Source organism: Barbatula barbatula, assembly GCF_947034865.1.
Source record: "Barbatula barbatula genome assembly, chromosome: 11".
In the NCBI taxonomy this organism is placed as follows: domain Eukaryota; kingdom Metazoa; phylum Chordata; class Actinopteri; order Cypriniformes; family Nemacheilidae; genus Barbatula; species Barbatula barbatula.
Window position 1 is genome coordinate 23,148,450 of NC_136774.1, and position 24,001 is coordinate 23,172,450.

Here is a 24,001-nt window from a genome sequence, read left to right on the forward strand (position 1 = left end):
CCCCAAAAACATTCAATGATATCAAAGGAACTGTGTACTCCTTATATGAGTTGTTTGCAATAAAGGGAAAAAGTAGCATATAATAATGTATTTGGAAAATATATGCTTTAAATATGGTCATGTTTATGTGTGTAAGTTTATGTATAAACAATAATGATTTGTATGAATTTTAAATTAATTTATTAATGCATTAAACACGTATAGATGTAGTTTTAGTTTCACCCCTGAGTCTGGTGCTACCAAATGAGGGTCTGGTGCCACCTCTCTCAAATGTTAGTCTCGAGAGCTGAACTCAAAGGCGAGTAAGTGATGACAGAATTTACATTTGTCCCTTTAATATATACACAACCAAGTGGACTACGCAGACAGTATCGCAGATGGTGCATTCTCCTAAAATAACTTGTTGTGGTTAAGACCTCATAAGCAGCATTACATATATGCCACAATGCATTGCGACAAGCCCTTTGAAAGAAGAAATCCAATCAAGGCATGACAACTGCGTCCAATGATTATTCTGAAAATCAAAGCTGTTGCGTTGTGGTCAGTGAGCTGTGGTGACAGGAGGCCAATCTCTGCCTGTCGACCTCCCCGGAAGAAACTCTATACCATCAAACCCTGATATTTATAACAGAGAGACGGGAGGAGGGGTTTACAGGAGAACTGCAAGACTGGAGAATAAAGAGAAAGAAAAGGCAGATATACTTACAACACCGCCACCAGATAACAATACAGACTCTAGCTGTCTGTGGAGGAGAGCGACCCGTTTATAAGAAGAGATGATTGACGGAGAAATTTCATGCCGACCCCACCCCTAAAGAAAGCTGACACTCAGGACCCAAAATAAAAGTTCTTCCCGTTGGGACTTGAAGCCAGGCAGTCCGGGGGTCCCGCGGCTATTCTAGACACCTATGTGTATACATCAGTGAGAACATCCAATGGAATCACACGTGCACAGAGTTCAAATCTGATTGGTTATTTAGAAAAACCCTGGCCGACCTTGTGTCTGAGTTTAATGAGTTAAACCAAGAAAAGATCTGTGCCGAGCACAGACACCTCAGTCATTGGAAATTGAAAAACAATATTGAATACCCACATGAAAATACCATAGTTTATACTATAGTGCACAAATGAAATTCACTACAGTTAATATTATAGTAGAGTCTGTCAATTTACCATGGTTATGAGTTACTACTGCTACTTACTATACTACAATATAGGCTACCGTAGAATAAAATAAAATACTATCATTTAGACTAAAGTATACTACAGTATTTTTTCATGTAGGATATGGACCTTTTGCGGACACACACGCGTCTGGTTTAATACCTCCGTGGCATAGGCCTAATGATTTTTATACTGTACAAACTGTATATTTTATCCCATAAACCAAAAGATCATAGAAAACTTTTGTGCATTTTCAGATTTATAAAAAATATATTGTTCTGTACGATTTATAAGCTTTTTTGCCCATGGAGACATCAATTTTGGTCCCCACGGTAACACAAGTCCCCATGAGTCGGTGTGCATTCAGGTTTAGGTCCCCACCGGGATATAAAAACAAGGCCACACTCTTGCATACACTACTGTATTTGTTCATTGGAACATTTTACACACACAGCTTCTTTGGAGAGCATCTCCCCAATTCACTCATGTGGGAAAAATTTTGTTGTAACTATGAGTTCGGGAACATCCAAGGCCATCAGCAAAACAATCAGCGCTGTGTCTCGGGCCAGACGCCCTGCCAAGGGAAGAGAGGGGGAGCAGGGAGGGCGCTTGAGAAAGATGTGAAGGGAAACAGAGAAAGAATTGGCCGTCAGACACGCTACGGCAGAGAAACGTCCGAGCGCTTACATCTAAATCACCTCATAACAGCAGGCAAACACATGGCAAAGTCTCGCTTTGACGGCCCCTTCAGCGCACGCCCACCTCTCAACATCATGATTGAGAACAGACAGGCTAATATTCAGGAAATTACCGAATCTTGAGTCATAAGATTAAAGCTGGTAACATTAGTGAGGTCATCTTTCAAAACTCTGCATGTCTCTTTAACGCAGCACATAAAACGTCTTTGTTCAAAGCGTGTGTCTGATTTGTAGCGGCAAATCCTGAACGCTGATCGGAATCAGAACTGCTGTTCTTCTTACCAAATCAGCGAACAAGTCATTTTAAAAAGATTTCGTTTTTTATGTAGACAAAGGGGTGGGGGATTTTTAAACATGGACTTTTTTAAACTATTATTATGTATAAACTGATAGGATTCATAAAACAACGTAGTTTGTTCTGTTAAAATGTCAAATTAATTCATTTACACTGTTCTATCATGTAAAAATCATGCTTGTAAAGCTGCTTAGAAGCTGGAATATGATCAACATCACAGTCGAGACCCACGAGACTTGATGCTTGAAAGCATGTTTTAGTGATGAGCAAGCAGATGCTCTTTCAACATCAAATGATAGTAAATATGGAGGTGTTAAAAAAAACCAAACAGAACCTGAACACTTCATATACATTTGTACAAAAATCCTGTTGATTATATTTATGGAAAAGCCAGCAAAAACCTGACTGCCCTGCCCTCAGACCCAGGGTCTCACCTCACTTCCTGAGGAAACGGCAGCGGCAGGAAGTGGCTTTGTGTTGAGCTCCACCACCACACTGTGACTTGACCGTGGGGGATTTCAATACAAATAAACTGAATCCACTCATGCTGCGTTTTAATATCTTATCAATAACAAAATGCAGCTTTGACAGCGACAGCAGGTTGTTGAGGAAACATCAACTTGGACTCGGTGAAGTTTTGATGTGTCAGGGTAACACGTCAGAAATAGAAACCGAGCGATGCACAACACATCCTGTTGCTTGTCACAGCTGGTTAACATAAAGAGGATGACAGTGCTTCATTCATTAGGTCTCTTTTGCTATTTGTCACCTCTGCATAAGCCTCAGACGGCTGTCTGTGTTTCGTTACTTTGCTCATTAGAAGTGTGAAAGCATTTGATGTCTGATAAAGCAGCTTGTGTTTCACAAGACTGGAGCTGAAAGGACCGAATCCACATTCGTTAAATGCACAATTCTGTATTTTACAACCTCCATCACCCTACCACTGAGGCCCAGATGAGGAGCAAAATTAAAGGGATATTTCAGAGGCAAAACAAAATGTCCCCATGTTTTACTCACACTCAAGACTGAATATGGTTTTCTTCTTGAAAGTAATGATTCCAAGTATGGTTTTTCTTCCAAGCGTTAGAATGGGAGGCAATTTTTTGAAGCTTCAAAAAGTGCATCCATCGATCAAAGAACTGCTCAACACATGTGGTCTTAACAAAGGTCTTCTTAAGCGATTTGATGCAGTTGTTTAAGAGAAATATCCATATCGCAAGCGCTATTAACGTTGGTGTCTAGCTTCTGTTATCCCTCTGCTGTGCGAGAACACAGCTTGTTTTTCCAGCAATAGTGTAGTGTAAATATTACTCTGTCCAAAAACTTACTAAAATATTTAATAACTTTCCATATCCTACATCAACCTTGATTTGAATTGATTAAAGGATAGACATGAAACAGCTTATTTAAATAATTCAAATAAATAACTGCATAAATTATTCTTATTAACAGACCAAAGTTTACAAATGTAAGAAGGATACATTAAAGCATAGATTTTAAAGTTAGACTTTTTAATGAAGACTTATACCTTCCATGCTCAGGGGACCCGTGTTGGGGTCTTCAATTTAGTAAAGACTTGCAATGGTGGATTGATCACAAACACCAATCAGATCCTAAATCATACAGCGGCACAAAAAGTCTGAACACATTTGTGTTCTGCAAAAGACATGAGACATTTACCACAATAAAGCTGTAGTTTAAGTAAAGCGTTTTCCTTCACAACAGCTTCATTCTTAATCCAAAACACTTATCGCCTCTAACAGATCTAATAAAGAATTCCAGTCTGAACAGCTGGTTGGAAAAACTGCTCTCATTCACCCTTTGACCCCCGAGTGAGTCAGTTTCCTCCCCCTCTCTAAATGTGAACTGTTTTAGGACAGAACCATCATCTCCAAACACAGTCGTTCTCTGCGACACTCACGCAGCTGGGTTTCAGATCTGAACACAATCACCTCTTTCTCCTGCCCACCACACGCTGTTTGTTAAAAACGCTGCCACGCAGACGCCAGCACGGGACCACCGCCCCCAAATCTGTGCTCCCGACTGACCCGAGACGTCAGATAGGGTTTCATCTCATTAATGGAAGTTAACAAGCTTTATTATAACTATTGCTCGTAGTTGGGTTTAATGATTCCAACAAACTTAATTTAGTGATTTCAGCTCAAATCATAGAGACTGAGGAGAGGTGTATCTGGATTTAAGGCCAGCATTTGATAAACAGTCTCTAAAATGGCAGAGACTTTAGAATGAGAAATACCAAAATAGTTTTGCAATGTAGATAAACTTGAAGAATGCAAAAACAATATGCTCATTTGATGGTTCTTCAGATCACAGATTCAATGTAGGGAGGATGCGGGCGGCCTTCATCTCAGTGGACACGCCCTTACGCACGCACGCGCACTCTGAGCGCTGGAATTCAGGAGGATGTTCTGAAATATTACGTGCATCAAATCATACGAGATTAACCGGATCAAAATGTTTAAAGAGACACCACACACCGAATCAATAAACGCAACAGTCACAGCTGAAATCTTTTATGAGTGGATCGAAAGCAACAAATCGACAAACTGTTCTCTAAACATCATATTTAGGATAACATTTACGGGCCACATGTTGCATGTGTAACCTGACAGCTCTGGGATCAGTCTCTGAGGATAACCAATGCTGATTGTATCGACGGGAACAAATGTGACACAAACTTCATTAAAAGCAACAGAGAAAACCAAACTTTCCCAGACGCACCCTCGTTTTTAAAGGGACGAGATGTGCTTTGCCAAATAAACTCTATACGGATTCTACCTTAGGTGTTACCGTTTGAATAACACTTTATAAAGTCAGAGTTGTCTCAAAAAATGTTTCAATGTAACACCCAAACGTAAAGTGTGAATCGTTCCATTGTATCACAGTGACGCGAGTTTTTAATATCAGACTTTCAAAGTGTTACTTTGTGTCTGATTCTCCGCGTTAGCTCATTGGCTACTGTAGTTAGCCTCTCTCCCCTTTTCGTTTTGATTTCTCCGTTATATTGGTCCCTCAACGCAACACAAATGTTGGCATGTGCGTCTTTACCTAGATCATCCATGATCCCGAGCGTCCAGCGGGGCTTTAATCCTCAATCCTGATCTGGAGAACGATGTTAAGGGGTCGTTATTAGAAGACAAGTTTGAGCTGAAGTTGTCCTGCTGTTTGTAGGCGGCTGGACTGGAGCAGAACAGAGTCAGAGACCCCCTGTATACATCACGCAACTCTGACCACTTCTGACTCTACTGCAGCGACCTCTGGCGTTTGACGAGAGCAGCACTGTGAAATAAAAATGATCACGGCACAATTTGTTTTAATTAAAATAATCTTAAGCATTTGAAATCAATTGGTCAACCTGTCGAAGAGCAATAGAAAGACACATTTTATCGAATAAACTAAATGTATTAATAATTGAGTACAGTTACAGAAATGTAAATTTCTGGTTTTACTACATTGTAAAATCCCCATTCCATTTCTTTTTGGATTATTCTTGTTTTGTGGATGTAAAATAAGGCCAAAACAAACAGTATTGGAACTTTCTAATGATAATCTTCACATTAAATTTCTGGGGGCAGGGGTTCTAAATCTTTTAATATTAAGTCAGACGTAATTTCACCCCTAGATGTATAATTTATTTATTTGTCTGTCTGAACATGAATTGGGATTAGACAGAACTACATTGAAGGAATAAACAAGCCAAAGTCTGCAGGTTCAAGCTTCACAAAAAAATCATTCATAAGCATTTGGGATTCATTGTGCCCTTGTGCATGACCTCCTGCAGAGAAGTCTTCCTGGCAAACACAACACAATTGCAAATGATATCTTATGACTTTATGGCCAACATATAACTTTGTGAATTTAACAAATGCTTATACCACATCAGGTCACAAGTTGAAGTACATTAAAACACTCCTTTCCACATTCGTTTTATTCTCTAATATGTACAGTTTAATGTGAAACAAAACATCTTCCAAAAAAGAATTTAAATTGATGGTTAAAAACTTTGTTATAATGTCGTTTCAATAAGAAAAGTGTTCAGATATGAACAGCTCGTGTTTCTGATTAAAGGAATTAAAGCTTGAAATGTGACATTCAGTTGTGTTAAACTTACCCAAACTTTAATAAAACAAAATGCTCTCATAAAATAAACCAGGACATCTTTAAAACTACATTTGTGTTTAGTTATGTGTCATACTTAAAAGTAATCTTGTGTCAAAAATCCACAGCTTTTAGTTTAATTTGTTCCTGCTCTGTCAAAGGCTCCTGAGCAAGAATCTTTCCATGCAGACGGTGATGTTTTCCGATGCCCAGCTTGGGTAACCCTCGATTCAGGCCCTCCAACAGAACACAGGACTTGCACAAAGCCTGACTCGAGATATACCCGCAGCGTGAACACGTTCCCTGGACCGGCATCTTCACACCCTCCTTTATGGAGAGAGTCTCTCCTGAGTGGATCACGTCTATAATGGAGCTGGGCCTGATGGACTCCAGGTCTTTGAGGAAGGCCCGAGCATGACCTCGGTACGCATTTGGTGAGTAGATGCATTCTGTGGAAAAGTAGTCAAGCTTCTTGAAATAGGCATAGAGGACGATCTCTTTCTCGTAGGCGTATTTAAGGGGCTTGCAGCGCGGGATGGCACCCTCTCCCTCGCTGGCCGTGCTAATGGCTGTGCAGCGACGAAGACGTGCAATGTCCCCGCGCAAAACGTTCATGAGAACCGTCTCCGCCACGTCGTCTGCATTGTGACCTGCTCAATAAAAGAAACAATTATTAGTTAAGAAAAGAGAACAAGATACTGAACCATTAGATAGGAGATCACCTGTGCATATCTTGTCTACTTTTAGCATCATGGCTCCCCGGTCCAGCGCCTGTCGACGGAAAACACCACAGAAAGTGCAGTTATTTTTCAATCCCACCTGCTTCACAATGGCGTCCATGGTCCAGCCGTACAGCTCCTCATAAGACACGATCTTCAGCGGCAGATCATACTGCTGCTGGTTTCTCTTCACCGTTTCCAGCGAATCGTCTCTGTAACCGGTGATGCCCTCATCCACGGACAGCAGCAGAAGGTTCAGCCCATAATCATAGCGCTCATTCAAGACTTTCATCACGTGGGCCAAAACAGTAGAGTCCTTCCCACCAGAGGCCCCTATGGCCACAGTCTCCCCACGATTGAACAGGCCTGCAGACAAGATGGTTTGATGGATCTCCTCCTCAAAAGCCCAGAAGAAGCAGTCCTTACAGAGAGAGTGTCCCGTCTTGGGCCGCTTGAGAACTGCGCGTTTTTGTGAACAATGACTGCACTGGACAGGCATGTCTGCAGAGAGATTCTGATGGTCAGCATTCAGCTTACGATGTGATGCAAAGAATACCACATCTTTTAAAGGAAACATGAAAGTAAACGCATCCAAAACACAAAGAACATTTTTTGTTCATATATATACAGTATGCACAACAATTATAATTGAATATGTCTGGCACCGAAAAACTAAACTGAATTGTAACATTAAAATAAAAAGTAATTATAAATTACTTTATAGGTCTTTATTTAAACCCAAATGACACGTTGGCAGCTCAACCAATAGCATTTAATAGACCTCACATCGTCAAAAGAAAAAACTAGATTTGTTCAATACAAATCGTATTTTTTATCACGATATATCGAGCTTTACACCTCTAAACTATCACTTTAGAATACTTTGGTGACATTTGGTATACATGTGCGTCAGAGTGAAAAACTAGGTCAGAAACGAAAATAATTATGTAAGCTAACAACTACCTATATTTATTAAAAATAAACGTAAGTGTTCACATTATTTTAAGAATACAACAACACACAACGACAGCAAACTGAACTAACGTTACAGGGAACGTTAGATCAATGAATGTAAATAATACAAACCGGAAATATTTCCTCCGGTTTATAACTGTCTAATCAAAAACAAAACGCTTACTGCCGTGTTATAAGAAAACACACATACGAAGCTGAAGAGTTTGATGATGGATTAAAATAAAACCACTTTTCTGACTTAAACCGGTTAACCGTGATCATTATCATTAGCGCGTGTTGTGTGTCTCTTCTTCTCTTCTTCTCTCAGCTGATGTTGCATTTCCGCCACCTGCTGGAATGGAAGCGGTTGACAGCGCTTGACTTCTTCTTCTTCTTCTACTTCTTCTTCTTCTTCTTTAGGGTTTATCGGCGGTTGGCAAACCAGTTTAAAGTGCATTACCGCCACCGACTGGACTGGAGTGTGGAACACGGATTACATGGATAACTTAAAAAAAAAAACAAGAATAATAATAATACTGCTACTACTATTAATAATAATAAGATATGACAATACAATTATTCATGAAAAAGTAAATACTGTGTCAACATATGTAACCTATATTCTTTTGCTTAACCCTGTTTCTTTTACAAACTTTATTATATTGTCGTATATATTATCACCTGTTTTCCCAAGATTCCTGGTAATGTAATATCATGGTGTTTAACCTTTTTTAATGACTGGAAAAATTATATTCTATTATAATTGTATTGTTCACAATGGAATATAACATGTTCAACTGTTTCTTTATGGTTACAAATAGTGAATTTCCCTGTTGTGCTTGCTTATCATCTGCAGTGTGTTATTAAGCCCAGTATGAACTATTCTAAGCAGTGTTATAATGATTTTAACGTTTTTTCATATCATTTTATTCTATATTTCTATATATTGTTTAACAAAATATATCCATTTTAGGTGCTTTAAAGCAACCGATTAATTTAAATGTATTCCCAAAGAAATATAAGTGGAATAACCCTAACCGTAGTAGGAAACAATTCTGGGGCACCTTACTATGGTAGTCAATGATGGTAGTCATTTTTCATAATGTCATAAAGTCATTTATACAGGTATGAAATTACATGAAAATTATGACAGAAGTAAGACAAGGACATTCATTTAAAATAAAACTAATCTCATAAATAAGATTTAGTTCATTTATTTTGTGAATATATTTACAAGCATTTAAAAAAACAGACTGTTAATGAATGAGATAAACATATAAAATAGGACGCACCAATAATAACAGTTTAAGAACTGGAAATTCGAGCAAGTCTTAACTGGTCTGTTCAATAACAACACCAGTTATAATAACACCAGTTAGCATGACTCATCATCAAACAGCAAAACCAAACTCCAAACCTGAGGTGACTTTAGTTAAAAAACCATTCGTAGATATCATGAGCTTCTTGATATTCCTTGTGTCTTCCTACATGATCGCAGGCCGTGCAAATCGCCAGAACAAACTCTTGATTCTGTAATATTAAATGAGGTTGTGCTGAGTAATGTCTCCTCCAGTTAAAGTACCTGCGATATGCATCTTCATCTCTGTCCAGCTGCGTCAGATATTCTGCCAGTGACTTTGCGTCGGGGAAGTCGTCCACATGAATGAAGGAGTCACGTGGTGCAAACCTTTCATAGTTCTTTCTGGGAGGTCCCAGCACCACAGGTACAGTACCTGCTGACAGGGGTCCATTAAACTTTTCAGTGATGTAGTCCTTGTGGAGGGAATTCTCAAAAGACAGATAAAATTTGCAGCTTGCTATGGTGGGATAATAGTCTTCATAAGCTAGTCTTCCGGCATAAGCGCTTCCAAACATGTGCACAGTGATGTACTTTTTAAGTTCATTGTAGTAAGTGTTCCTCTTGCCGACACCTGTTCTGGCAGCATTGTTACTTACGATCCAACAGACCAGTTTGTCCTTTTTGGGAATTGTAAAATTCTCATTTGGAGTTTTGTTGCTGGTCAGTCTCAACCGCACAGAAATGTCAGCGTCCTCTCTATAACTGAGAGTCAGATTAAAGAGGTTTTCAATCCCTGGAATTTTCCCCGTGTTTGTTGGCGATTCTACATTAAGCCAGATCCACTTTTGGAACGGAGGACGAGGAGATGGTGGAAGGCCAGACAGGTCCCAATGAATAGCCTTGTGAAAAATAAGCACAGCGTCTGAACTGCTGTAGAGAGCTCTATCGTCCGTCAGGTGACAGCCGTCAATATTGTAAATGGTTTTACAGTCACTCAGATCAAATCTGTAATTTTCAGGCCAGACCCATAACAAAAGTACAGGTTTCTCCACCGTTTCTTCAGTTAGTGAGTTGTTGGTCCCTTCATGGTGTCTATCTGAGTGTTCTTTGAATTGAGGAAGGTGAGGTGGACAGTTGGTCAGAGGTGAAGTCCAGAAAAAGAAAAACAAGCTCAGAGAAACGACACCAGCAATTGTCAGTATCCTGCTGCAACCCAGAGCTGAAGATGCGCCTGACATTTTATGATCAAAGAATACCACATCATTTAAAGCAAAAATGAAAGTAAACGCATCGAAAACACAAAGAACATTTTTTGTTCATATATATACAGTATGCACAACAATTATAATTGAATATGTCTGGCACCGAAAAACTAAACTGAATTGTAACATTAAAATAAAAAGTAATTATAAATTACTTTATAGGTCTTTATTTAAACCCAAATCACACGTTGGCAGCTCAACCAATAGCATTTAATAGACCTCACATCGTCCAAAGAAAAAATTAGATTTGTTCAATACAAATCGTATTTTTTTATCACGATATATCGAGCTTTACACCTCTAAACTATCACTTTAGAATACTTTGGTGACATTTGGTATACATGTGCGTCAGAGTGAAAAACTAGGTCAGAAACGAAAATAATTATGTAAGCTAACAACTACCTATAAAAATAAACGTAAGTGTTCACATTATTTTAAGAATACAACAACACACAACGACAGCAAACTGAACTAACGTTACAGGGAACGTTAGATCAATGAATGTAAATAATACAAACCGGAAATATTTCCTCCGGTTTATAACTGTCTAATCAAAAACAAAACGCTTACTGCCGTGTTATAAGAAAACACACATACGAAGCTGAAGAGTTTGATGATGGATTAAAATAAAACCACTTTTCTGACTTAAACCGGTTAACCGTGATCATTATCATTAGCGCGTGTTGTGTGTCTCTTCTTCTCTTCTTCTCTCAACTGATGTTGCATTTCCGCCACCTGCTGGAATGGAAGCGGTTGACAGCGCTTGACTTCTTCTTCTTCTTCTACTTCTTCTTCTTCTTCTTTAGGGTTTATCGGCGGTTGGCAAACCAGTTTAAAGTGCATTACCGCCACCGACTGGACTGGAGTGTGGAACACGGATTACATGGATAACTTAAAAAAAAACAATAATAATAATAATAATAATACTGCTACTACTATTAATAATAATAAGATATGACAATACAATTATTCATGAAAAAGTAAATACTGTGTCAACATATGTAACCTATATTCTTTTGCTTAACCCTGTTTCTTTTACAAACTTTATTATATTGTAGTATATATTACCACCTGTTTTTCCTAAGATTCCTGGTAATGAAATATCATGGTGTTTAACCTTTTTTAATGACTGGAAAAATTATATTCTATTATCATTGTATTGTTCACAATGGAATATAACATGTTCAACTGTTTCTTTATGGTTACAAAAAGTGAATTTCCCTGTTGTGCTTGCTTATCATCTGCAGTGTGTTATTAAGCCCAGTATGACCTATTCTAAGCAGTGTTATAATGATTTTAACGTTTTTTCATATCATTTTATTCTATATTTCTATATATTGTTTAACAAAATATATCCATTTTAGGTGCTTTAAAGCAACCGATTAATTTAAATGTATTCCCAAAGAAATATAAGTGGAATAACCCTAACCGTAGTAGAAATTCTGTTGAACACAAAATGAAACAATTCTGGGGCACCTTACTATGGTAGTCAATGATGGTAGTCATTTTTCATAATGTCATAAAGTCATTTATACAGGTATGAAATTACATGAAAATTATGACAGAAGTAAGACAAGGACATTCATTTAAAATAAAACTAATCTCATAAATAAGATTTAGTTCATTCATTTTGTGAATATATTTACAAGCATCTAAAAAAACAGACTGTTAATGAATGAGATAAACATATAAAATAGGACGCACCAATAATAACAGTTTAAGAACTGGAAATTCGAGCAAGTCTTATCTGGTCTGTTCAATAACAACACCAGTTATAATAACACCAGTTAGCATGACTCATCATCAAACAGCAAAACCAAACTCCAAACCTGAGGTGACTTTAGTTAAAAAACCATTCGTAGATATCATGAGCTTCTTGATATTCCTTGTGTCTTCCTACATGATCGCAGGCTGTGCAAATCGCCAGAACAAACTCTTGATTCTGTAATATTAAATGAGGTTGTGCTGAGTAATGTCTCCTCCAGTTAAAGTACCTGCGATATGCATCTTCATCTCTGTCCAGCTGCGTCAGATATTCTGCCAGTGACTTTGCGTCGGGGAAGTCGTCCACATGAATGAAGGAGTCACGTGGTGCAAACCTTTCATAGTTCTTTCTGGGAGGTCCCAGCACCACAGGTACAGTACCTGCTGACAGGGGTCCATTAAACTTTTCAGTGATGTAGTCCTTGTGGAGGGAATTCTCAAAAGACAGATAAAATTTGCAGCTTGCTATGGTGGGATAATAGTCTTCATAAGCTAGTCTTCCGGCATAAGCACTTCCAAACATGTGTATATTGACATGCTTTTTAAGTTCATTGTAGTAAGTGTTCCTCTTGCCGACACCTGTACTGGCAGCATTGTTACTTACGATCCAACAGACCAGTTTGTCCTTTTTGGGAATTGTAAAATTCTCATTTGGAGTTTTGTTGCTGGTCAGTCTCAACCGCACAGAAATGTCAGCGTCCTCTCTATAACTGAGAGTCAGATTAAAGAGGTTTTCAATCCCTGGAATTTTCCCCGTGTTTGTTGGCGATTCTACATTAAGCCAGATCCACTTTTGGAACGGAGGACGAGGAGATGGTGGAAGGCCAGACAGGTCCCAATGAATAGCCTTGTGAAAAACAAGCACAGCGTCTGAACTGCTGTAGAGAGCTCTATCGTCCGTCAGGTGACAGCCGTCAATATTGTAAATGGTTTTACAGTCACTCAGATCAAATCTGTAATTTTCAGGCCAGACCCATAACAAAAGTACAGGTTTCTCCACCGTCTCTTCAGTTAGTGAGTTGTTGGTCCCTTCATGGTGTCTATCTGAGTGTTCTTTGAATTGAGGAAGGTGAGGTGGACAGTTGGTGAGAGGTGAAGTCCAGAAAAAGAAAAACAAGCTCAGAGAAACGACACCAGCAATTGTCAGTATCCTGCTGCAACCCAGAGCTGAAGATGCGCCTGACATTTTATGATCAAAACACAATGATTTAGAGAAAATGAACCAAAAAAGTCAATATGTCAATAAAATATAAATTGGTTTTAGAAATTTCTAAATTAATAAAAGATACTTCCTATGGGAAACATCAAGACAGCTCCGTATGAAACAACAAAAGCTTTCCTTACCACTGCAGCTTAAAAGTGTATTCAAGGTACAAAGTACACGCTGATGTTTATTAATGCTCCATAAACCTTCTTTCAGGGAGGACAGGTAAAAGTAAATCATTACCATGGATGTATTCGTTGAATGTAATGGTTAAAACAGAATGTTGTGCTGGTGAAGGCCGTTCCCAGGGAGTGTCCCTTGTGATTTTTGTGAGGCTTGTTTTGTGCCATGGTGACACTCTTTTCTCCACTCCAGAGACTGAAATGACAGTAAGCTTGTTCGAGTTGTTGTTCGATTTGTTGCATTAAGATCAGGACAAAAAACATAAAAAGTGATACAAAAATCTAATTTGTGAGTATAATCGTAACCTAGTGTGTCAGCAACACGTCACATGTACGCGTGAATATTCTGGCCAATGAGAATAAAGTATGTCATCATCAAGGATTTCGCAGCCTGACCTAGGTCTCGTGTTGTTGAAGGCAATGTCTATTTTTCCCTTAACGCAAAGAACAGATCTATAAAAGAGTTATTTCAAAGAAATTATGTGACTTTGCCTTTACTCTTATTGGAATCGTTTTGCAGAAGATATTATGTGGAAAAAGGTTTGGCTTATACCTAAACAGTATTTAATTACAAACAAAGTTAAGGAGGTATCATTCAAATGAATACATAGAATATACCCTGTAAAACATGATTTATAAAGTTTAAAAGTGATATTGATGTTAATTGCACCTTTTGTGACAGTTGCCCTGAAACTGTGGTTCACTTATTCTGGCACTGCCCATTTTGAGACCATTTTGGCAAAATGTAAGTAATCTTATCACAAGAAACATTGATGACCAATTTATGTTGTTTTGGAAAATTTGGTCTTTGGGAAAATAGTAGAATCAAGCAGTCAGGTTTATATAATTTATTTTATTCTTTTAATGGCAAAAGTGTATGTTCACAAATGTAAATTTTCCTGTAAAAAACCCTGTTTTACCTCATTCAAGAAAGAAACTGAGCTTTATATGGATTCACTCCGATTTTCTATAAAGCAAAAAGCAATTAAAACATTTAACATTTGTAAATGCTTTAATATCTTCATGTAAATTAACAATAGCCCCCTAATGTGCAAATCTTTATTATATATATGTTGTATTTCATTGTATACACAAATGTTTGTAAATTATTATTTTTGTTGTTAAAACAAAAGGTCTCATTTGCCCTTGCGGTACTTTAATGACACATGTGATCTCAAGGCTACGGTGGCCCACTAGTGCACAGCAAAACAAAATTTAAAAAGCAAATATAAATTCAACGCAATCAAGCTACAACACAACGGAATAAAGCCACAACACAACGGAATAAAGCCACAACAGAACGGAATAAAGCCACAACACAACGGAATAAAGCCACAACACAACGGAATAAAGCCACAACAGAACGGAATAAAGCCACAACACAACGGAATAAAGCCACAACACAACGGAATAAAGCCACAACACAACGGAATAAAGCCACAACAGAACGGAATAAAGCCACAACACAACGGAATAAAGCCACAACACAACGGAATAAAGCCACAACACAACGGAATAAAGCCACAACAGAACGGAATAAAGCCACAACACAACGGAATAAAGCCACAACACAACGGAATAAAGCCACAACACAACGGAATAAAGCCACAACACAACGGAATAAAGCCACAAAACATTAGAATTAAACCACAAAACAAAAGAAATTCTCCCGACCCCTTGAGGAACAATGTCATATGAACAAATTTGAGACTTGTTACACAGCCAGGGGCGATTCTAGGTTTTCAATGTTAGGGGGGCTCAGTCTCCAATGAGAATATATATAAATAAATAATACTGTACATAGCCACTCTCTTAGCACCACATACTGTTTACATTACTAAAATAAATAATTCAGAAAGAATATGCAGATTAAAGACAAGTTATTTAAATTAATCGATCGATCTGCAACATTTATAATTCAAAGTGACAACAACTACAAATCCACATGATAAATGTCACAGTAATTATGTAATAATAAAAGTATTCGTCTTCTGAACTCAGGACAATAAATAACCTAGCAGCCGCACCATGCTGAACTACAGTTATTCTATCTGCCCGTCGTCTTTCCGGGGCTCTCAAAATTACCATCAGCTCTCAATAACTAGGTGCAGAAAAATAAAACAGCACATTATAATGAATGACACATATCTGTGCGCAACAACATCATCATGCTTGTTTTGTAAAATATGCCGTCATTGGTGTGAAATGATTTTATTTTGCTAGAGGTAACGTAAACAACTAGTTGACAGTGTGACGGGGGGTGAACGCAGACAAAAGGTTTTACAGTGGATGTGAAAGGGTCTTTTATTGCTCCCGGATCATATTATGTAAGCTGCATTTATAACAAATAATGGCAAAGATGCAGATATCACCTTGTATTCTGCTTATGACGTTCAATCCACCCAGTGCTGCTATGAACTGAAGAATGCACTAAATAATGTAGCACGCCGCCGTTTTTATAATAAGAGTTTTAAAGGGGACTATAAAGTGATCTTGAATACTTGTACAGACTTGTACTTACAATATTTTAGAGGGGCTTTATGGCACCTGCAGTTGGATCCAGTCGTGCCTGAGCAGAACACAAACTTTTTGTTGCGGGTAACATTACATTTACGCAGATGTTTTTATCCAAAGCGACTTATAAGTAGGAGAACCTATTGTCAACACGCTAAACAGTAGCATTAGTTTACATTAAAGGAATAGTTCACCTTTAAAATGAAATCTGTCATCATTTACTCACACTTTGTCATTTTCACACTTCTGCAAAAGAAGATATTTAGAAATATGTTGGTACCAGAAAATCGTTGATCCCCATGGACTTCTGTTGTATGGACACAAAATGTGGTCTATGGGGACCAATGGTTTTCTGATACCAACATTTTTCAAAATATCTTCTTTTGTGATCTGCAGAAGAAAGAGTCATACAGGTTTGAATCGACAAGGGGCGTTTAAATAATGACAGAAATTTTCATTCTGAAGGTTGATTATTCCTTTAAGCCAAGATCTTAGTCAAGAAAACTTTAGTCGTTTTTACAAACATGCTTTACTAAAAAGCATTGTAGTGTCAGTGCAAGATGTTTTCAGTCTAGAACCTCCCAATAAGTTTAAATAGCCTACATCTAAGGCCACTACAAACAAATATACCTGTTTACTTAAGCCTTTTTGGGTTTACTCTACATGAAAATGTACATTTTTATTTACATTTAATTTTTTACATTATTTAAACATTGTCTTTATGCCTGTAAAAGTATGTAAAGTCTGTTGGATATTCATTGTGAATGAAGCATGATATATAAACAAACCAGCCATGCCCTAATGGTGATGGACGGTTGGTTAGAGGTGAAGTTCAGTTAAACATGACGCATGGAGAGAAAATGCTGTATGACACAGAGGAGTTCAAGGTGAACTTTTTCTTGACATAGTTTGATTTTTAAAAGAACGAAGAAAAACTTTTTAGCTTTTATCATCATCAAAAGAAAGTTTTAAAAGAATATGATCCACAACATATTGACAGGTGTATAGGGACTTTTATGCAAAGCGTCTTACAAATAAGAGCATTGTCCATAAACTATAAACAATAACCGTAGATTACAGAGCCGTGTTTACAGTAGGATAAAGGCTGAGGAGAGAATTATGAAACAAATAGATTTGTTTGAACAGTTAGGGGTTAGTCATGTGGATTCAGAACAGGCATGTTTTCAGTTGTTTTATTGGCAGAAAAGGTATTTGGTTAAGCCAACCAATCATTATACAAACATTCAGTGACATCATCACTGCTGACATGCAACAGCTTTAACAACAACACGCATTTGCATTATCTAATCCCGATGATCCCAAACCGGTCTTGTAAACACATTTTGTATGTAAAATAGTTCTGATAATCTAAATAGAAAAACTGGACCTGTTAACATTTATCAGCAAAGCATTTACTTAATGCAAAATATGCTAAATAAACCACAGGGAAACTGCATTTATTAGATATTATTTACTAGAATAATTTAAGTTATATAAACACCATGTACTTTGCTGTGTTTGACCTTTTTTGTGTTTTTTGGTTTCTATTTTCCCTGTAAAGCTGCTCTGGAACAATGCACATTGTGAAAATCGCTATATAATTAAAATTGAATGGAATTTATTTACAGAATCATTTAGATGCATTTTTATTGATCTGTTTTCATGTTTTTCATGATTTGCAAAGAAGTCGTGTCTGTAACAGGAAGTTGCTGTATTGTACCACAAAGGAGTGGTTCACTCAAACATCTAGTTTCAAATGTCATTCCAGACCTGTATGACTTTTTGTTTTCTTCTTGCAGAACACAAAAGAAGACATTTTGAAGAACATAACCAAACAATAATGAACCCCACCTCATTGACATTCACTGTATGATGCAGATATCATCTTGTGTTTCACAGAAGAAAGAGACATATATAGGTTTTGAAAGACATGAAGGTATAAAACATGATGACAGAATTTGATCTCAACTATCCCTTTAAGGCTAAAATGTTTGTCCTGGGCCGTCTTTGCATCTTCTACTTTATTTTCAAGAAATATCTTGTTCCATAAACAACACTGGAAATTAATCCATGGAATATAATCCAAAGGGTCTCTTTTATTAGATTCACAGGGAGAGAGGACCAGAAAAACACATTAACATAAACAATACCAGACAATGAAGAAGGCAACAGATTGTGTATACAGTATATAGTCCATGGGTGATGAGGCTGATGACGGGCATGTGTGGGGATTAGAGACACTAACAGGTGCGGGAGCATGGGTATTGAAGTCCATGGGGAAACACAGGGTGAGACAGAGGGAAACCGTGACACCACCCTGTTAAGGGTATTACAGGTAAAGTGGGTGCACCCAATGCCGATCTGGAGTTGGGTATTTGAGAGGAACTGGATCCTGGTGAATGGAGAGGGGTTTTCTCTTGTCGAGGGGGCCTGGACCTTTCCTTTTGTATATTCTTTCGATTTATGTTTTGTTCAGTTGTGTTACATATTGGTGTATATTTTGGCGCTTTTCTTTAATGAACCTTTAAATAAATATATATCTAATATTTTGTACTACACTTCTGTGTAGGTTTTGCTTTCTTGACTCAGACTGTAACAACCCCAAATAAACGAATATTCTGTAATCTTTTACTCACCATTTTTTTACAATGTGGAAACTCATGTCTCTGCTTAAGAGCCATAAAAGTTAATAATTAAGATCCAGTCTCACAAAACATTGTCAAACCAGTTTATCAAGGTCTGTTGATATGGTTGAATTGAGATTATTCTGAGGGTTTTGATAAACAATGCTCTGACACACCTAATACACATTAATCAACTGACTTTTAGTAACGTTGTGTTTCTTCCTCCCTTTTTATTAATAGATAACATATCCAAGAATAATGAACATGCATGTTTTTCATGGTAAAGACACTTTGGTCAAATAATAAACTATGCAAATGTAAACGCACACATAGACACACACGCACGCACGCACACACACAATCTGCTACAAAAATGTGAATGTTTTTGTTTAGTCCCGAGGCATATGACATCCCGACAGAAAACAAGGGATATTTCCTCTTAAAGTTCACGTAACTTTTTCATTCCCCAAAATCTGATTTTAACTTTAGTTAAAAAACCATTCGTAGATATCATGAGCTTCTTGATATTCCTTGTGTCTTCCTACATGATCGCAGGCCGTGCAAATCGCCAGAATAAACTCTTGATTCTGTAATATTAAATGAGGTCTTGCTGAGAAATGTCTCCTCCAGTTAAAGTACCTGCGATACGCATCTTCATCTCTGTCCAGCTGCGTCAGATATTCTGCCAGTGACTTTGCGTCAGTGAAGTCGTCCACATGAATGAAGGAGTCACGCGGTGCAAACCTTTCATAGTTCTTTCTGGGAGGTCCCAGCACCACAGGTACAGTACCTGCTGACAGGGGTCCATTAAACTTTTCAGTGATGTAGTCCTTGTGGAGGGAATTCTCAAAAGACAGATAAAATTTGCAGCTTGCTATGGTGGGATAATAGTCTTCGTAAGCTAGTCTTTTAGCATAAGCGCTTCCAAACATGTGTATATTGACATGCTTTTTAAGTTCATTGTAGTAAGTGTTCCTCGCGCCAACACCCGTCCAGTCGAAATTGTTACTTACGATCCAACAGACCAGTTTGTCCTTTTTGGGAATTGTAAAATTCTCATTTGGAGTTTTGTTGCTGGTCAGTCTCAACCGCACAGAAATGTCAGCGTCCTCTCTATAACTGAGAGTCAGATTAAAGAGGTTTTCAATCCCTGGAATTTTCTGCGTGTTTGTTGGCGATTCTACATTAAGCCAGATCCACTTTTGGAACGGAGGACGAGGAGATGGTGGAAGGCCAGACAGGTCCTGGTTAATAGCCCTGTGAAAAACTAGCACAGCATCTGAACTGCTGTAGAGAGCTCTATCGTCCGTCAGGTGACAGCCGTCAATATTGTAAATGGTTTTACAGTCACTCAGATCAAATCTGTAATTTTGAGGCCAGACCCATAACAAAAGTACAGGTTTCTCCACCGTCTCTTCAGTTAGTGAGTTGTTGGTCCCTTCATGGTGTCTATCTGAGTGTTCTTTGAATTGAGGTTGTTGAGGTGGACAGTTGGTCAGAGGTGAAGTCCAGAAAAACAAGAAGATCAGAGAGAAGAGAGCAGCAATAGCCACTATACCAGTCAGACGGACCAGTACAGTGCTTGACATTCTTATCTTTAAACAGGTTGATTTGAAGAAGACTTTGGATCTGTATTATCAAGAAATAAAAAACGACATGTGAGGTGATTCAAACTGATTTGAAAGTAACCACAGTTAAATGCATGAATCACAAACAACATCTATAGGCTTCAGTGGTTTTTACTCATAAGCAATAAGATTAGGTAGTAATGTAGTTAATGTAACTCTCACCTCTCTTAGAAGCTCTTCATTATTGTGAACCAGAAGTTTCCAGCTCTGTGTAGCGTGTAACGACAGTACGCCTCGCCTGCGATGACACGCTAGATGACACGGAACAACAGAGGTACAAAAGATGCTTTAACATTGACTTCTGCATTCGGATTGTATTCTAAATCCCTGAAGGTCCTCCCATCAGCCATGTATGCTTCCGACCAATCACTGTTTATTATGCTTAGTGATGTCATCACATTATCTCTCAACTTCAATTCAGGTGCAACCAGGGTGTAATGTGAACAAGAAAATCCAGTCCAATAAACATCTATAGACTTTTTTGGTGTCGTGTCTGCGTTGAGGAAAGCAATTTTTTATCCCTTTGTGCACCAAACCTATCTTGAGGTTATTGCTGCCAAAAAAACTATGTTTCATTTCATATGGCCATAGACCAGGGTCCTGCTTGAAGTTCCAGTATGGCAGATTAATATGGTGGTGTTTGGTTATGCATGAAAGCAGAAGATTTTTTTAACAGTTTCCCAAACTAGCATATTTTTAACAACTCCTGTCCATTACAGCTATCATAGATCATTACCGTGAATTTTTAATTGTTTTAACTGGTTCCTTAAAGCCGTTTTGAATTTTGTGTAGCACAAAATAACTGTATTGCAGATCAGAACTTAATTCTTTGGTTTTATCCATTGTGATGAATGATTGGACAATATAAGTTTTCTAGTCACCTTGGTGTGCTAAGAAAATGTAAACATCAATGAGAATATACTCCAAGAGATTTTTACTCAAAATTATTACTAATAATCGTAACCAGGGTTTATTAGAGAATTTTGTTTCATAATGTCATATTCCCCCCACTCAAAATTGTTTTACTTTAATGAAATGTTGGATTATTGTAGATTTTTTAAATAAAAGATCAAAAGGAGAAACAATGCAGATTTACTTTTACAGACATATTTTGTCATATTTAGCAAAGCTGATAAATAATATGAAAAAAATATTTTATTCAACTGACAATTGCAAAATGTAACTAAATTTAGCTTACATGAATGTCATTTTATGTCTATTTTTATGAATTATAATTTGATTTAAAAATGGCAGGCCAACTTCAAAACTAATTTCACCATCAAACTCCATCATGATATCACGAGACCTTGATGAGAAATCTTGTCACATTTTAATCCTGCGAGATCATGTGTAGTCGCTGAAGTGCATTCCTGCGACTCAAATATGTAATTTGCCTGTTTTACTTTACATGTCTGAGAGAATGAGCACAGTTAAACGTACTACGCACGTTGATGCTTGTGGATTTGTATGCATCTCACTGTATGAGGACATGAACACACACATCTTTTCTCTTCTTTTTCGAGTGAAACTATCGTAATATAGGCTACACACTGAAACTCAAGCATCTTCTCGACAACCCGCCAAAATAAACGTCTGGTTCACTTGAACCACCAGAAGAAACATTTAATTGCTACTTGTAGTTCCCCTTCATTCGGTCTCTCGACGTTGTGTTGAGAGACTGACTGGGGTTTGATCATGATAACCTATCATCCGAGCTAAATTTTAAACGCCAAAGGGCTTCTCCCTTCTGAGCGGACTTCACCTGGGTGTTCGGCAGCGAGCTGCAGACCTAAAAGAGCAAATTTCTCACGGCTGCGAGCACGTCTTCTATCTGTTTCCTTGGGTGGGATGGACTCATCCCCAAGTCAAACGGTCATGAGACCTGCATCACATGCTTGGCAAGCATGCTGAGGCGGGTTTCGTTGATCCGGAATGTTCTGAGAACATGACAATCACAGTGTTGCTGTCACGGCCGGTGACATTCTTATGAATGTTGTCCCCACCCCGTCTGCTTCCCAGGCGAGTTCGACTGTCACTTCAGGGGATAAGGCACGTGAGTCAGGGGGCGGAGACTGGTATGCGTGTGCCATTTGCCAAGCCCATTGGCATTTAAAATTTATCTTGGAGATAATAGGTTGTCAAGATCAAACCCCAGTCAGTCTCTCAACACAACGTAGTAAATGTCTTGTAGTAAATTGATATACTATCTGTTGTGAACACCATAGTATACTTTAATATTTACTATAATCAGGTTACAAAACATTATATAGTAAATACTATCGTATGCTACAGTATTTGTTTGGGGACAATATTACTATTGAATAATAAAAACATGGAAAATGCAGATCTTAAAAAACACAGAATTTAAAACAGATTTTAAAATTTATAAATTCATAAAATTATAATTCATAAAAATAGACATAAAAACATTTTTCATTTATCCTTTGGCTATGCTGCAAATCTTTCAATCCTCTGTATCACCAGTGCTATGTAGAAAAAAGTTAACATACAGCTCTGCACATTTAAAAAAAACACAGTTACAACATACTGTAGATGTTTTATCAATGTCTATAAGGTTTTCACACGTGATGTGTTTTTATCAGGAAATGGTAAACATTAACGTACAGTATATAAGATTATAAACATCCAAATTATTAGGTACATTAGAAATTGATTTTTTGAGTACAATATAGAAAAAAACACTTCTAATTCTAAGATATATGTTGCAGAATTTAGTTTAAATTAGTAAACTGCATTTTACCTTTGGTGAGGAGTTCATAAATTCAACACCTGTTCTAAAATTGTCATGATTGAACCTCTTTTGGCCATGTTTTTCTTAGTCTTGTGGCAGGATCAAGACAGACTCACATGTGTAGTGTGAGAGAGACATGGCATTGTCTATTTTGGCATGCCATGCATTCTCTCTGGTCTCGTCTCTGTCCCTAGCCTCTTGTTTCCTTATTATTGATGGTTAATGATTTCATGCCCTGCACCTGTTTCCCCTTGATCTGGTTCCCATTTTATTGCACTTGTGTCTGCATGTAGATTATACCGTATGTCTTGTTGCCTTATTGCTGAGTCAAGTCAAAATCCTTTTTAAGCGCAAGTTTAGTTATTCTGTTTCCCAGTTTTTTGCCGTCTCGTGGGAAGTCTTTGAAGTTTGTATAGTTGTGTTACCTACCGCTGCCTGGAAATGGGACCTCTCTCCTTGACTTTGTGTCATAACCCTAACAAAAATTATCTCTCATTCCTTTTTTATTTTTGATCTCCGAGTCTCTTCAGCGCTTCTGGCTAGCGAGACGAATGAGCAAAGAAAGGTCATCAAATAAAAGTCTGTCCTTTGCTATTCAAAGGTGTGGGAGGTAATTTTGTTTATTTAAACAGCCTAACATCACGCAGAACCCAGCACCATGTATGGAAGGTCATATATTGTATCATATGATGTTTTCTCAAAAAGTGCTGATAATAAACCTACGGCACTCAAATCCACAATAATTACAGTCGTACCTCAGCGGAACACAAACTTTATGTTGGCTTGACAAAATCAGGCAAAATATGAAAATAGTTTGACATG

At 37.8% G+C, this 24,001-nt stretch overlaps 5 protein-coding genes across 9 annotated transcripts in view; all 5 read right to left on the reverse strand.

Annotated features, from left to right (window-relative positions):
- Positions 1–5,440, reverse strand: part of pxnb (paxillin b) — a 20,207-nt gene extending 14,767 nt beyond the window's left edge. The window contains exon 1 of the mRNA XM_079467852.1: positions 5,227–5,440. Coding sequence (XP_079323978.1) covers positions 5,227–5,239 — 13 coding nt within the window. The 5' untranslated portion in view covers positions 5,240–5,440. The remainder of the gene's footprint in view (positions 1–5,226) is intronic.
- A 151-nt stretch (positions 5,441–5,591) lies between these two features.
- ctu1 (cytosolic thiouridylase subunit 1 homolog (S. pombe)) lies at positions 5,592–8,347 on the reverse strand. 4 transcript variants are annotated; one of them, XM_079467860.1, is made up of 3 exons: positions 8,082–8,347; positions 6,999–7,496; positions 5,592–6,926 (listed from the first exon to the last, which is right to left on the reverse strand). In XM_079467860.1, exons 2-3 carry the CDS (start codon positions 7,492–7,494, stop codon positions 6,391–6,393), a joined length of 1,032 nt encoding a protein of 343 aa, XP_079323986.1. In that variant the 5' UTR covers positions 7,495–7,496; positions 8,082–8,347; the 3' UTR covers positions 5,592–6,390. The 4 variants fall into 4 exon arrangements, with proteins under 4 accessions (XP_079323986.1, XP_079323987.1, XP_079323988.1 ...); XM_079467861.1 differs by having other exon boundaries at positions 5,744–6,926; positions 8,134–8,347; XM_079467862.1 differs by having other exon boundaries at positions 5,756–6,926; positions 8,161–8,308.
- Positions 8,348–9,053: 706 nt separating this feature from the next.
- Positions 9,054–11,221, reverse strand: LOC306900674 (4-galactosyl-N-acetylglucosaminide 3-alpha-L-fucosyltransferase 9-like). The gene has a single exon (XM_079467863.1). It carries the CDS (start codon positions 10,485–10,487, stop codon positions 9,378–9,380), a length of 1,110 nt encoding a protein of 369 aa, XP_079323989.1. The 5' UTR covers positions 10,488–11,221; the 3' UTR covers positions 9,054–9,377.
- Positions 11,222–12,021: 800 nt separating this feature from the next.
- LOC306900670 (4-galactosyl-N-acetylglucosaminide 3-alpha-L-fucosyltransferase 9-like) lies at positions 12,022–13,772 on the reverse strand. Its single transcript, XM_079467855.1, has 2 exons — positions 13,620–13,772; positions 12,022–13,454 (listed from the first exon to the last, which is right to left on the reverse strand). The coding sequence occupies exons 1-2, from the start codon at positions 13,723–13,725 to the stop codon at positions 12,352–12,354; spliced, it is 1,209 nt and encodes a 402-aa protein (XP_079323981.1). The 5' UTR covers positions 13,726–13,772; the 3' UTR covers positions 12,022–12,351.
- Positions 13,773–19,009: 5,237 nt separating this feature from the next.
- LOC306900675 (4-galactosyl-N-acetylglucosaminide 3-alpha-L-fucosyltransferase 9-like) lies at positions 19,010–23,327 on the reverse strand. 2 transcript variants are annotated; one of them, XM_079467864.1, is made up of 3 exons: positions 23,189–23,327; positions 20,590–20,678; positions 19,010–20,428 (listed from the first exon to the last, which is right to left on the reverse strand). In XM_079467864.1, exon 3 carries the CDS (start codon positions 20,386–20,388, stop codon positions 19,285–19,287), a length of 1,104 nt encoding a protein of 367 aa, XP_079323990.1. In that variant the 5' UTR covers positions 20,389–20,428; positions 20,590–20,678; positions 23,189–23,327; the 3' UTR covers positions 19,010–19,284. The 2 variants fall into 2 exon arrangements, with proteins under 2 accessions (XP_079323990.1, XP_079323991.1); XM_079467865.1 differs by lacking the exon at positions 23,189–23,327 and adding an exon at positions 22,190–22,437.
- Positions 23,328–24,001: the final 674 nt, after the last annotated feature.